General features: G+C 39.2%; 1 protein-coding gene across 3 annotated transcripts in view; it reads left to right on the plus strand.

The window, feature by feature from the left end:
• The window catches only part of adgrl2a (adhesion G protein-coupled receptor L2a), a 92,787-nt gene that overhangs the window by 50,648 nt on the left and 27,667 nt on the right, over positions 1-14,472 (plus strand). For all 3 annotated transcript variants that reach the window (XM_067229488.1, XM_067229490.1, XM_067229489.1), the window contains exon 5: positions 2,121-2,921. In XM_067229488.1, the coding sequence (XP_067085589.1) occupies positions 2,121-2,921 (801 nt within the window). The remainder of the gene's footprint in view (positions 1-2,120; positions 2,922-14,472) is intronic.

Consider the following 14,472-nt stretch of genomic DNA (forward strand, 5'->3'; position numbering starts at 1 on the left):
TTACAGGGTAGAGTAATATGTCTTCTTGTTTTAATGTCTAACAAGCTTCACAGATGTTCTTACTGTGTTTAGATTCACATAGCAGGCTACATAAGTTGGTGAATTGTGAATGTTGTGGAAACCATGCTAGATGTACTGTAATCTTGTCGTTAAAATGCTACACCATGTAGTCCACATGTCATGTAAAATCAATTTAATATCCATCCATCATCTTCCGCTTATCCGGGGGTCAGGTCGCGGGGGCAGCAACCTAAGCAGGGAGGCCCAGACTTCCCTCTCCCCGGCCACTTCCACCAGCTCTTCCTGGGGGACCTCGAGGCGTTCCCAGGCCAGCCGAGAGACATAGTCTCTAATCTAATATTAAAATGCTTACATATTTTTACATATTTCATTAATTGCCCAGTACTGCTGGAATTGTTTGTGTAATTTAATATAGCTTTGGGTTGTGAGTAGATTGTGTAAGTCACTACTTACTAGTGTATATAATGTTTGTTCAGTTTCTTTTAGTCCTAAAGACAGTTTAGGACATTTTGTCAATGAGAACAGAAGCTTATATATTGTTAGTATTGTTGTTAATCCAATATCTTTGCATTCCTTTGTTATGCTTGGTTTTATGATAATTAATTTGAGGCAGTATCATGACCATTTCCATGATTGATTTATATTATTAAACATGTATGCAATTTGTACCAAGGGAAAATACACTTGGCATGGTAACCAAACTCAACTATAAACTAATCTTACAAACAAAGCATAACTTTGCATGAATGCTCTTCCTGTACTTTTGGACCACTTTCAATGTACTAACCTTTTGCCTCAGCACTGACATAGGGGCTTCCATGCTGTATCTAATTTCAAATCTATTTTTGGTCTCACAGACTAGGTCTACCCATCTCTTGTCCATGTCTCATTACATGTTACTGCATATCTAACCATCGAGATGACAGTTAATTCACATTGATCTCTTTTCTTCCTTGCACCCCTTTCAATCTCTCTTCCAACGCTTAAAATAGAAGTGGAGCAAAAAGGTAAATAACTGACACAATCCAAACCCTAGCTCCTTGTTTTGTGGCATATGGTTGTTAAACCTTCCTATCCCCACAATTATGTCCCAACCCAGAGTATGACATACCTACAAACTTATCCCCATACCAGACAAAGCTAGTACATTTCAATGAGGGGAGTAAGAATGATTAGATTTTTTTTAAAGATGACACAACACTACTAGAAGTCTAAAAATATGAGTGGGTGTATATTGACTCTAGACCATGGTTGCTTGTGCTACTCAGCACAATCTAATATTTCTTGGCTTTGAACCCTCCTTCAGAGTGTGCCATGTTAACTCATTCTGGCCCTTAAATCTATTGCTTCTACTGTCTTTTTTCTCTTTTGTAGCTCCCCCTTCTCCTCCTGCCTCCCCTAATCCCCCCCTGCCACTTGCTGCTCTTTTCCTCTGTTGATCTGTATGCCTCTGTTCAGAGCAGCAACAACAAAAACACCTCAGGAGACCCACACTCTTAATTTGTTTAAACTTTAATGGTTGTGACATTTGCACCACTTCGTAACAACAAGCCTCTCAGGTATATACTGTAGCAAGGTGTTGTGACAAAGTGACAAATGTCTCAGTACACACAGTTACAGGCCTGCTGACTCCTGCTCTCTCGTAACCTCCTGTCTGTTGCCAAGTGACTTTAGTTGGCTACTTTTTTGTTTACAGGACCAATATGTTTTTTCATTTCTGTTCCGTTCTTTTATCCCCTTATTTGTTTTCTATTCCCCTACAGTAGATGTCTAAGAGGCAAGGCTTCTTTTGTTTCAGACAATTAATTACATTATAACTTCATATATTATACATTATGCTTAACAACTTTCCTATTCCTTTTTTCTTTCTATGCACAAAACCAAACTCCCCATTCTGCTTGTGAACATTGGCTATAGCAGTAGTCGTCTTTTGGCCACTTTCAATGTGTGTTTGTCCCCACTCTTCCTGGACAACCCATATTTCAAAATGGTGAAGAGAGCTGAATAGAGCTATATTGAAAATAATCTGTAGTTTTTTTCTGATTCACATGAATGTGCTGACCAACATGTTTCTTATTCTACTCTTCTCCCATCACTAGTTTTTGTTTGTCCCGGGACTCTGAAAGCTGTCGGAGATCCTTCCTTTCTCTTTGAAGCGGAGCAGCAGGCTGGGGCATGGTGCAAGGACCCATTGCAAGCAGGCGACAAAATCTACTTCATGCCCTGGACTCCATACAGGACAGATACTCTCATTGAGTATTCTTCTCTTGACGACTTCCAGAATGCTCGGCAGACCATCACATACAAGCTCCCTCATCGTGTGGATGGCACTGGATTTGTGGTATATGACGGGGCTGTATTTTTCAACAAGGAGAGAACCCGCAACATTGTAAAGTTTGACCTACGGACTAGAATCAAAAGTGGTGAGGCCATCATCAATAATGCTAACTATCATGACACATCGCCATACAAGTGGGGCGGGAAAACAGACATTGACCTGGCTGTGGACGAGAACGGCCTCTGGGTGATCTACGCCACCGAACAGAACAACGGCATGATGGTTATCAGCCAGTTGAACCCTTACACCCTTCGCTTCGAGGCTACCTGGGAGACGACTTATGACAAGCGCTCAGCTTCGAATGCCTTCATGATCTGTGGAGTACTCTATGTAGTGAGGTCCACTTATGAAGATAACGAGAGTGAAGTCAGCAAAAGCCTGATAGATTACATTTACAATACCAAACAGAACCGGGGCGAGTATGTGGATATCCACTTTCCTAACCAGTACCAGTACATTGCAGCTGTGGATTACAATCCAAGAGATAACCAGCTATATGTGTGGAATAATTTTTACATCCTAAGATACAATCTGGAGTTTGGTCCACCTGATCCCGCGCACGGTAATTCATCTTTCACTTCTCCTCAACACACATCATGCACTCCTCAATACACATTACTGGTAAATTGCATTTTTGACATTGTGTTTTCAGCTGCCTACAAAGTGTGCTGGCATTCGTGGGTTTCCACACTGCCTGTGTGTCAACTGTCACGGTTGAAAGATTTTTAATTTAGACTATAATATGTGTGAGATATGTTACGGAAGCTCTACAGTGTATGAAGTATCAAGGAGGGGTGTGTGTGTGTGGTGAGGTACTCTTCAGTAAACAACGTCTCAGAAGCCAGTTACCATATCAAACGGGTAACAGTATGTGGTGTATTTATGGAGGTTTACAACACAGACTTTCTCCAAGTCTCTCTAGTGCAAAGGCCCTGATAGTCCTACCTATCCTCTCTTCCACTGGAACCCTACCTGCCTAGACAGGTACAAAGTCTGCCTCAGGGCTAGGTTAGATTTTTCCCACAGGTACCAGAGCTTTAAATCCTTGTTGGCCGTTAAACAAACAGTTCACATTCTGAGGATGGTGTGAAGACCCTGTGTGTCTTCTGTCCGAGGTATACGGACACAGAGGGAAAAGGATCGATCACTTTGGTCATGTCAGTCCAGCATGTTATTAATTTAGCGATCATCAACTGAAATGAAGGCTGCCTCGGCCACAGATAGTCTTTGCATTGAGAATATAATAACTGTAATTGTCCTAATCCCTCCTCATCCAAATGTTTTAAATTCCACATAATGCTCTGTTTAGAGTGTGATAAGTGTAGAGGTCAAGCAGCATTTCTACACATTACATGGCTCAATATTTATGTATTTGCTTGTCCACTTTAGTATTGATATGGTCAATGCGGCTAAATTCGGTTCAGATGGTCAAACATGAACACCATAGTGAGACGCAGACAGGCTCTGTGATGTAGCACACAAATTTACACTGAAGCAGGCCTAAGGGGGAATTAGTATTCAAAGGTTGAACTGCATAGGATTGCAGCAATCAAAAGGAGAAGGAAAATTCACATTTCCCTTTTTTTGGTTTGTGAGCAACTTCTTTGAAGTTTTTCCCTTGCCTATGAAAAAGCATCGGCAGATTTGATTGAATATTTGCCGCATTAGAAGTAAATTGCAGTTTCAATATGAAATGTGTATAAGCAAAACCTTGTTTCTTGTCTTCGATTTGTCATGATCTGATACTCAAATACAAAGGGGTGGCAATTAGCTTGAATACAAATGCTTTATTATAATAACGTTTACATATAGCTTTGGTAATAGTTGTATGAAAAACCCCTGGCAGTTCCTAAATGTACGAATACACTTTTACAGTACTAATATGCAGCAATAAAACTACAGGGATTAAACTGTAACACATATGTTTTCATGCCTGTTGGAGATTTGTGGAATAGGTTGCAGTGTATTTATTATTTTATTAGTATTTTTGCTTGGTTCAATGTACATTGATTGCTAATATAGAAATTCAAGAAAGAATGTTGCTGCTTGAAATAACACTTTGTTTTTGTCATACAAATGTCAAAGAGTCATTTATGCTTATCTCACTTGGTAAACATAGCCAAAGGGCTAAATTTAGGAAGTTCTAGTAGATTTAGCTGGTCTCTTAACCTGACAAGTGATATAAAAGATTCCATAGGCTGCTGAGTAATGTGTGTTGAGCTGCCATCAGTGGGTGTGTGGAAGATGGCCTACAGTGATCCACAGGATGCCAATAAGCGTGTCCTCCCAAATAGCCTGCCAAAATATAAATGATGACACTTTTTTTAGCTGTCACAGGGGCCTTTTTCTGACATATTCCCTCAGTGAGCACACATTATCCATATCCAGCCATTGCTTCACTTTACACAGAGATCAAATGATTTTTTGTTGGTGTTAAAGACTAAGAAGAGTAATTGTAGTAGGCATCATGAAATAACTCACATAAGTAATATTTTTTTCTAATGTCTGTGATCCCATTTCTTATGTACAGTACTACTGTGTCTGAGATCTCTGATGTAAGTGCAATCACATTGTTATTTTACAGTAAGACAGTGAGTTTGAGTTATTCAGTTAGGTCCTTGTCAAGTTCAGATGCTGCTCATGTCAGCGCTGGATAAACTTGTAGGATTATGTGGGAGTAGATGGGGTTGAGTCCAAACAGTAGTGGTTGCTGAATACGTCAAAATGGGTCAGTCCCTTTTTTGTATAACCAGTAATACCCAGATGTCCCCACTAAAGCTGCACTGTATGTTCCATGCTTTTCTCATATTGTATACCTCCACATCTTTTTCCCCTCTTTTGAAGTTGAAGCTTGTGAAAGATGCACAACTTTTGTAATGACTGAATGACTATAATGATTGAATCTAAATAAGACGTGCATGAAAACATTCAATATTCACTTATATGGGCTATTTATGCATGTATTTGTACTGTATGTCTCGAACTACTGAGTAAGCATCTAAAAATAAGCTTTTTGACTGAAAGACTGTCAGACCAGGTCCCATTTTACAACTTCAATGGGACACAGGTGAGTTAGGGAAAACCCTTTATTTATCCCGAGCTGTGCAATTATATTGGAGATTACTTCCATAAAAAGACCCTGAGCTGCAGTTAACACCCACACAACTCACAACTGCCTCTTTAGTTGTTTGGATGTCAATACATTTGCATAACATTTTCTCAGGGAGGCCTCAAATTACACATTCACAAGTGGAGCTTATAAGGCACAGAATGACCGAATTTATTGTAAATTACAATGTAGAACTACAACAAGCTGGCTGTGACACAACATGCCAATTAGCTAACCAGTCTCTAACTATGTGGTAAAAACATTTAACTTCTGCAATTTCTTTATTATTCTGGTTTAGTATTGTGGGGTGCACAATCCAATTACATCTAAATGTTGCAAGTGTTATCTGTTTTATACATTTGCAATTTATTAATAGACCTCTCCATAATTTTTTCTCTCAATAACATCAGATAATCCATAGAATCATTCAGTTTTTCAGTGTAAATGTGCACATTTTGTCAGGTCATAGCCAACTGAAATGAACACTGTGTATGGACATATTTAGTTAAGCTGAGGGTGGAGAGGCATAGCAGGAAAGAGAGGGAGCTTGTATACAGGAGGGCACGCTTCCTCATGGTCATTGAAGTCCCTCTGCATGGGAAAGGCGTTTACATCCTCTGCCATAGGTCCCCGATTCACACACAGAGACGGAGGTTCATTGGAAACTATTAAAGATAGTTTTGTTTGTTCATCCAAGTGGAGACAATATGAAAAGGAGAGCACCGTGTGGAAAAGGACCGTTTCGTTTCTATGTCCCTCCACCCCGCACACCACCCCCTCACCCTCCCCACTGCGGACACATGTCCGTAGGCCCAGTTTTACTGCAATTGCTGATAGCGAAGCCCTCTATTGTACTCCATAGTCAGCAGCTCTAGTGGTGCCATTTTTTGTCTGGATGAGATATGTGTCTGCTGGCCCTGATCTGACTAGACAGTGGCTCTCCGTTCGTACCCAGAGGCAATGGTTTGTACCCTTGCTCCTCTCCAGACTCAGATACCCGCAAGCAGTGTCATACTCCTGACTGGTGGTCTCCCTCAGCATCTGCAACAAAGGAATTAATTACCTCTGAAATATGCACTGGAGATGGGAGCAACATTCTAATTCAATGACAGATTCTCTGTCATACAGTACATTTGTTTGATTTTTTTGTTTGTTTTTCATCTAATGATACCCAAGTGTTGTTATACCAAGATGTAGGAGAATTTAATTTGTTCTGTGGCTGGGATGAATATTTACAACTTTGTTCATGCCAATCATAACATTTTCCAATGTGACTCAATTTAAATAGTAGAGGAATTCAAGCAGTCCATGAGAGACTTTCCTAGAAATGTAATTCATGTTTCTTATTCTTTAAGAGTAGACAATTACTGTATGTTTGATGGTTCGATGTATTGTATGATTTCTTTGATGTTTAAAGTACTAACAATATTGATATTGAACAGCTTATGAATAGGCCTCTTCTGGGTCATGCAGTCTCAGCAGAGTGCCGCAAAATCAGCTCTCCACTGACGTACAATACTGTATGGGTGCAACAATGAGCCTGGGGATGTGTTTTAGAATGTCAGTGAGAGATGTGTTACATAAGAGAAGGATTACCGTGTTCTCTGAGGTCTGGCCAATGGGATCTGCTGTCTCATGTTTATTTACTGTTTGGAACAAGGCATATTAAAATAATAACTTCAAAGACGCCTTATAAGCCCCCCCCATAACAATCCTCACTGCCTTTAAGGAGGTTTGCATGTGTGCTTGTATGAATTTACTGTGAAATAGACACCTGCTGAGCATAGCATCAGTATAGGCTAGTTTAGCACACTTGGAGCTAACACTTGAAATGTGAGGCACGTATAGTAGAGAAATAAAAAAGCAGACTCAAGTCTGGCAGCTGCTGTGTCTACTCTCTGTACTTTGGTGTGAGAGCCATTGAGACAGCTTTAAATAACAAGTAAACCAGCTACAATATTCGTTCATGTTCCCTCAGACGTCGACACAGACAAAGACACAAGGCTCTGAATTCTGGGAAATGTTATGAAAAAACACTTTGACACTGTATGTGTCAGGTGGCTGAGCGGTGAGGGAAGCGGGCTAGTAATCTGAAGGTTGCCAGTTCGATTCCCGGCCGTGCAAAAATGACGTTGTGTCCTTGGGCAAGGCACTTCACCCTACTTGCTTCGAGGAGAATGTCCCTGTACTTACTGTAAGTCGCTCTGGATAAGAGCGTCTGCTAAATGACTAAATGTAAATGTATGTGCGTCTAAAGCAAACAATTCTTTGTAAAGTGTTCTTTGTAACAAATAACGTGTCATGTAAGGTTCCTTGTGTATTATTGATATGAGAGGAGTATGTTAGAATTTATTGAGAAATCACTTCATTACACTACTACAATTTCTAACAAAATAATTGAAATAAAAGACTGTTAACTGTAACATACACAGTGACATAAGTGTACATTTCACACATTTTAGCATAAAAAGGACATACATTCTTTATACCTTCCTGTTAGTTAAAAAGTGTCCTTCACCTCATTTAAATGGGGCTAAAAAAGGGTTCATTCTTTTAATGACATTTTTAAAGCTGATGGCATTTTAGTTTATTTCCTCTGCTTGCTTTTCTTAGCCTTTTTCAAAAGGATCTTGGCTCTTTTTTTCATCTGAGAAACAAGGTTTTAATAGTTTGAGCCACTGTAGATTTTTTTTTGTCAGCTATTACTCTTCCATTAGTAGGGGTTTGTCACATTTCAGTGTTACTAAAAGCCATCTTCAAAAGATTCCTTCGCTTTTAACCCTGGGCGAGCAATCACTATGAAAATCCCCTCAAGCATCTTATCTCATCCCATATATTCCAGAGACTGAAAGCAGTGAAATAAATTGAATTATAAAAATTACTCTTACTGATTTTGTAGGGTAAAACATTTCTGAAACAATTGTCCTACACAGCTCCTGTTGGTTTTCCTCTTTTTTTTGGCTCCCTCTGAATATAAACAGCTCCTGATAACATGTATGAAACATTACTCTGGTGAACAACCATGCAGTGCACATCGTAAGTGCAGCCATTAAGCATAATGTAAAAGACACACTGGCTGTCAGTTTTCATTTTTCACTCTGGTGTGACTAGTGAGGCCTGGAGAAGTCCAATCTGGTCTATGTGGAGTGCTGACAACACTAGACACCTCTAACCCCACCTCTTCTTTCCCTCTCCTCTGCTCTTCCCCTTTCTTCTGCATTATTGTGTCATTGTCTCTAGAGAATCCCAGAGGCATACTCTAAACCCCCAATGGGATAAAGCACAAACTCTGTGGGCTTTAATCATACAGATCTTATGAATATGTCAATTTTCACTATCTCCACAGTACTTAATAGGATATCTTTCATTCCACCAGTTCTCAATGACAATTGAGTGTCCCTGTTCGGCTGAGTGACACACATTAATTTAGGATCCTCTACCTGTTTCTGCTATGCAGATAGAAACAGAAAGTATGAGTGAGAGTGATTTCCCCCATTGTAATCAAAATAAATTTGTATGAAAAGGTATTTGAGGCTATCAGACAAATGTTTGTAGAATAACCAATGAATTTGAGCACCCAGAAAATATGTTTCATCTGCATGTTACATACATACTTAATAAAACCTTTGCTGTGTCAGCAGAATTTATAGTCGTCAGAACAAAACACAGAGGTAGGCCTTACATATATAACTGTCTCATGGACAGCCTGAAAGGAGTATCCATTTTAATACCTGTAGAGTTAATTCCTCCCCATTTTCATTGGATTAAGTGAAGCTACAACATCAAGGTAATGAGATTATGGGGCTATAAGGATTAAAGACCAACAGACTGTGTACACTTGCATATCCCAGCATTGCAAAACAATATTTTGGTATCGTAGGCATTTCCATCCTATTGTGTGGCAAACTACTGCTTTAGATTACAATGTGTTATGATATTTTATTACTTACACTAAACATGAAGTCTGAAGTAGGCTACCTTTAAGATTTACTGTTATAGCAGGAGCCCGCAATTCATTTACTGTATGATTACAGAAATGTGGTAACATTGATCCTGCTACCAAAGCAATTGTGTTCTATGGAGCAAAATATGATTAACCAGACTAGATCGTCTGTAATGTAGCTTCATAGAAGAGAGTGTAATAGCAGATTTTTTATTCCAGAATTTCCATTACAAGAGACAGGACTGCACAGCAACTCTGTTAACTGTGTTAACCTAGCACAATTACTTCAAGAGCAGGTTTTCGGAAACAACTTCCGAGACACAATTGTGTTACATCTCTTAGCATAAACTACAACATAGAGCCCAGTACTTGAGCAAATTACTACAAGTAGTTATGTGTAAATGGGTGTGGATAATATACAATAGTCAGCTAACATGCTAAAGGAATGTGCTTGAGTTACAGTGGAAGCCACCTTGATTTATTGGGTAGTAAGTCCCTCATCTTAATTCATGTCATACATTTCATACATGTCATTCATGTCATTCATGTCATGTCACAACGAGACAGGTTGGAGTCGTTTTCATTTAATTTAACCTGGACTTTGAATAACTGAGTCTTTTTTATCCCCACCTAGAAAGATTGTTTTTATTGTTATCATTGTCTGTCACAATCTGTAAATGCATAGCTGTCACGTATAATGTTCCTGACATTTTGCCTACAAACCCCTCATGTTTTGTAACCCTTGTTCATTTGCATTCACTTTGACCCAATGTACACAGACCTGTGTAATCTATGGAGGTGCCCACTAACATGCATAATACATAATAACATCTCAAGAACAATTCTAGTTTTCAGTTTATTGCTTTCATCTCTTAAAGATCAGCAATAGTGAAAAATAAAAGGAAGGTATTTTGATTGAGGAGCAAAAAAAAAAGGTGACATGCTCTGGTGAAAGGGGCCGTTGTCGGCCAAGGTCATTTTTCAGTTTTTTTACAGATTGTGAAAATGCAGATTGTAAGCTTACAAATGATGTGTCATACATTGAAATCTGAAAATAGTTGAAGATACGCTTATCTGAATGTTGGTGAACCTGGAATGCTCAAGCTGAGAAATCCCCCTCCAAAGATCCTAGACCTTTTTACGCCTTCAGACAGGGCGTGAATGTTTTGGTGTTAATCATTAGAAGTGCCCAGAGCCGCTCATTTCACCGCAGTGAAGAGAAAAATATACACTACCAGTCAAAGGTTTTAGAACACCTCCATTTTTAAATTTTTAATTGAATTTATGCAGTTTAATGTCTCAATGTACTCTGAAATTAAAGCATAGAACAAATAAACAATAGGAAATAAAAAAGAAATCATGGAATTGTTTTGTTTAACAAAATGTAATCAACATTTTTGACTAATCAAAGTAGCCACCTTTTGCAGATATAACAACCGAACACACTCGTGGCATTCTTTCTACAATGGAAATCAAATATTGTTTGGAAAGTTCTTCCCAACACTGTTGCAGAAGTTCCCACAAATAGGTTGCTTTGCTTTCACCCTTCTGTCCAGTTAATCCCAAACCAGTTAGATGGGGTTTAAGTCTGGAGACTGTGCTGGCCATTCCATGATTTGAAGCCTACCGTCTTGTTATTTTCTTCTTAGGTAGTTCTGACATAGTCTGGAGGTATGTTTTGGGTCATTATCTTGCTGTAGGATGAACCCCTGACCAACAAGGCGTATACCAGAGGGTATTCTATGGCGCTGTAAAATGCTGAGGTAGCTGTTTTGATTCAGGATGCCACTCACTCTGTGGAAGTCGCAGACTCTGGATCTAGATCCAGCCCCAGACCATCACGCTTCCTCCTCCATGTTTGACAGTTGGTGTCACACACCGAGGAACCATCCTTTCGCCTACTCGACGGCATACAATAATCCTGCGTGATGAACCAAATATTTCAATATTTTTGATTCATCGGTCCATAAGAACTTCTTCCAGTCTTCAGTAGTCCACATGCGGTGCTTCTTGGCCCAGGCAAGCCTCTTTTTCTTATTTTGCCATCTTAGCAATGGCTTTCTTACTGCCACTCGACCTGTCAAACCTGCAGCTCAAAGTCTTCTCTTCACAGTTGAAACTGAGACTTGCTTACTTTGACCAGTGTTAAGCTGTGCTCGAAGCTGTTGTCCTGTGAGCCGCCTATCACACAAGCTGTTGACTCTCAGAAACTTGTCTTCCTGTCAGAGTTTCCTTCAGTTTCCAAGTGCCTTTGGATGGTGTAGGAAACTGTACTCACTGACACCTTGGCTTTCTTTGCAATTTCTCTAAAGGAAAGACCTACACGTTTAAGGGTTATAATGGTCTGTCTGTCTTCCTTTGTTAATTGCCTTTTTCTCGCCATTATGACAGCAATATACTACTTCCTGCAGTACAATACTGTCCAAATAATGCTCAAGAAGGAGTAGTAACACAGTCTGTTCCAACACTGCTTTTATACAGACAGAGGGTTTGTAAATAATCAACAAATGTTGGGACACTTGTAGGAATTGTTAGTATCAACTTTCAAGGCTTAATTTACTTCCATTGCTGCAGAACCATTGTAAGTTCTTAACCCATTACTGGTTCCCTGAAAAAGGCCTTTTGGTATAATCAGAATCAGAATTCGGTTTATTCGCCATGTATGTTATACAAACACGGAATTTACTGTGGCAGGGAGGTGCAAAACACTAAACATATACATATCTTAAATTAAGTAAAAGTACAAAAGTTTAACTATTTCTAAGAACTAAACAATCTAAGAATACAACAATTTAAATATAAAATAAAATATATATAAAAATAAGAATAGAATGAGCAGCGTGAATGGTCAACATAGTGCAATCGGATATGTACATGTAACTCTGAAATTTACATTATTATTCAGTTTTTGGGAACCAAAACTATATATTTTTTTTACCTCTGGCAGTTTACCGCTTACCTTTGTACCATTTCAGGTTATTTACTGGACTTGAGCTGCTTAAATTTAACGATAAGTGGAATTGAAAAAGAGTTTTAAGTTCATCACACCACAGAAGAATGTGTTGTTAACTACCCATCCAAATTCGAATGGGAAAAACACTGAAAAGTATCTTAAATTCGGCTTTGAAGTTGTGAGAAAATCAGCAGTCTTCTCTGATTAAGACTGGGGGGGGGGGTGGGGTGTCGCCTGAAGGAGCTGAATCTCCGCCCCTTCGAATTTATTGAATTTAACACTAGCTAAATCAATTGCAAATGTCAGAATAGACCTACCTGCAGTCTCTGAGTGTTTTATGTATTAATTACTTATACCAGCTGAGTAACAAAATGCAGCCGCCTGTGATCTGACGTAGATAGGTCGCTGTGACGTAGATCGGTCGGGTTTTGGCTCTGTCAAACCTGAGCTGAAAACGGAAGAGAAACGGTTCAACGGTGTAACTCCACATTTCAGTGCTACAACGTTTTTGCGCTTTGCACATGCTTTCAGGAACATGACAACAATGTAAGCCAAACACGCAGAAGGCATTCTTGAAAGTTGACAAAACTATAGTGAAACATTATATTTAAGGGTACTTGATTCAAGACCTAATCTGCCGATTCACTTGTTGATGAGGAGGGGTTATGGAATATCACACTTTGTACAGACAAACACAGCCTACATACCGTACAAAACATTAAAGCTAGTATAAAATGATTGACTTTTATGGGAACTGCACTAGAAAGATAGTCTACTGAAAGGAGTTGGGAAATAGGGGTAGAGTTTGCTTCTGTTATGATATCATGTTAAATGTCTATCTGTCTTTCTAGTTGTTGTAGATAGGCCGCCAACCTTATTTATCAAATGCAAATTCTGTTTGCACGCATAATGCGCTACTGCTCATGCATAACCCGAGATCCACACTTCCAGTGTTACAGTAAAAAATAAAAGGAGAATAACATTTCAGAAAATATTTTAGAATTTTCAAACAAGTTACACTTGCCTCTCATATTTGCAATAAGCCTACTAGAATGTTGATTAATGTCGAGCTACGCATTTATAGACCAACTGCAGTCTAACCCTCAATGTGTGTGGCATTCTTTATAATAAATATCATTTTGCTGAATGATTAAAGGGTTAAACAACAATGGTTCTAATGAAATAGTCACCGACTACCAACACAGAAATTAATGATTGACGAAGGCCACTTCAGTTTCCGACCTTGCCTTGGCTGCGTGGATCATTAGGGGACCATTGACCGCCTATCCGCGCTAAAAGTAGCCTAGGGAAAACCGTCTGCAGCGTGAAACAAATCATATCGCGTCACGCATGGCGTGTCCACAACTCAACTGGAAGCTTAGGTAAACAAGAACAAAATATGAGTATTTAGTCATCCTAAATATTGTTGTTTAGTATATTGAATGAATTATTTAACACTTTAACTGTTGTAATATGCAACAAAAAAATATATACTAGTGCTGTCAGTTAAACGCGTTATTAACGGCGTTAACGCAAACCTATTTTAACGGCGTCAAATTTTTTATCGCGAGATTAACGTTTTATTTTGGCCTAGCAAACTTTGTCGTTTTTTTCACATGCTTTTGCAACAACTACTGACGTTAGAAGAGTTACAACACCACACCGGATCTAGCTAGACCGGAAAAAAAACAACAGGCACGCCGCACACACTTGTTTTGGCTTGCGAGCCGGCTAAAGAGTAGTAGGCTAACATTCACTTTGAGTGGATGGCGAGAAGCCGAAATGGATTCCAATAAGATTCTGAATGGAAAGTTTACTTTTAAAAAGTTGCCAAATGGTTCCATTGACAAGACCAAAGTTATGTGTTTTTTTTGTCGTTGTGAACTGAGCTATTATTGCAGTAGCCTGGTCCTAACCAGACTCTCGTACATTTCATTTGTACAGAGAGTCTGGGCTCGCTCCATTGACAAGCGTTAACTTCTTTGAAGGCGGGTACTCTGTTGATGTTTAAAACTATTGGATCTGCCCAGAGCCACTCTGGATCTGCCATAACCAATCGCTACCGATATATGCTTCTGCGTTTTTCGAAAAACGGACACATGGGAACA

Source organism: Osmerus mordax, chromosome 26 (assembly GCF_038355195.1).
Source record: "Osmerus mordax isolate fOsmMor3 chromosome 26, fOsmMor3.pri, whole genome shotgun sequence".
Classification (NCBI taxonomy): Eukaryota; Metazoa; Chordata; class Actinopteri; order Osmeriformes; family Osmeridae; genus Osmerus; species Osmerus mordax.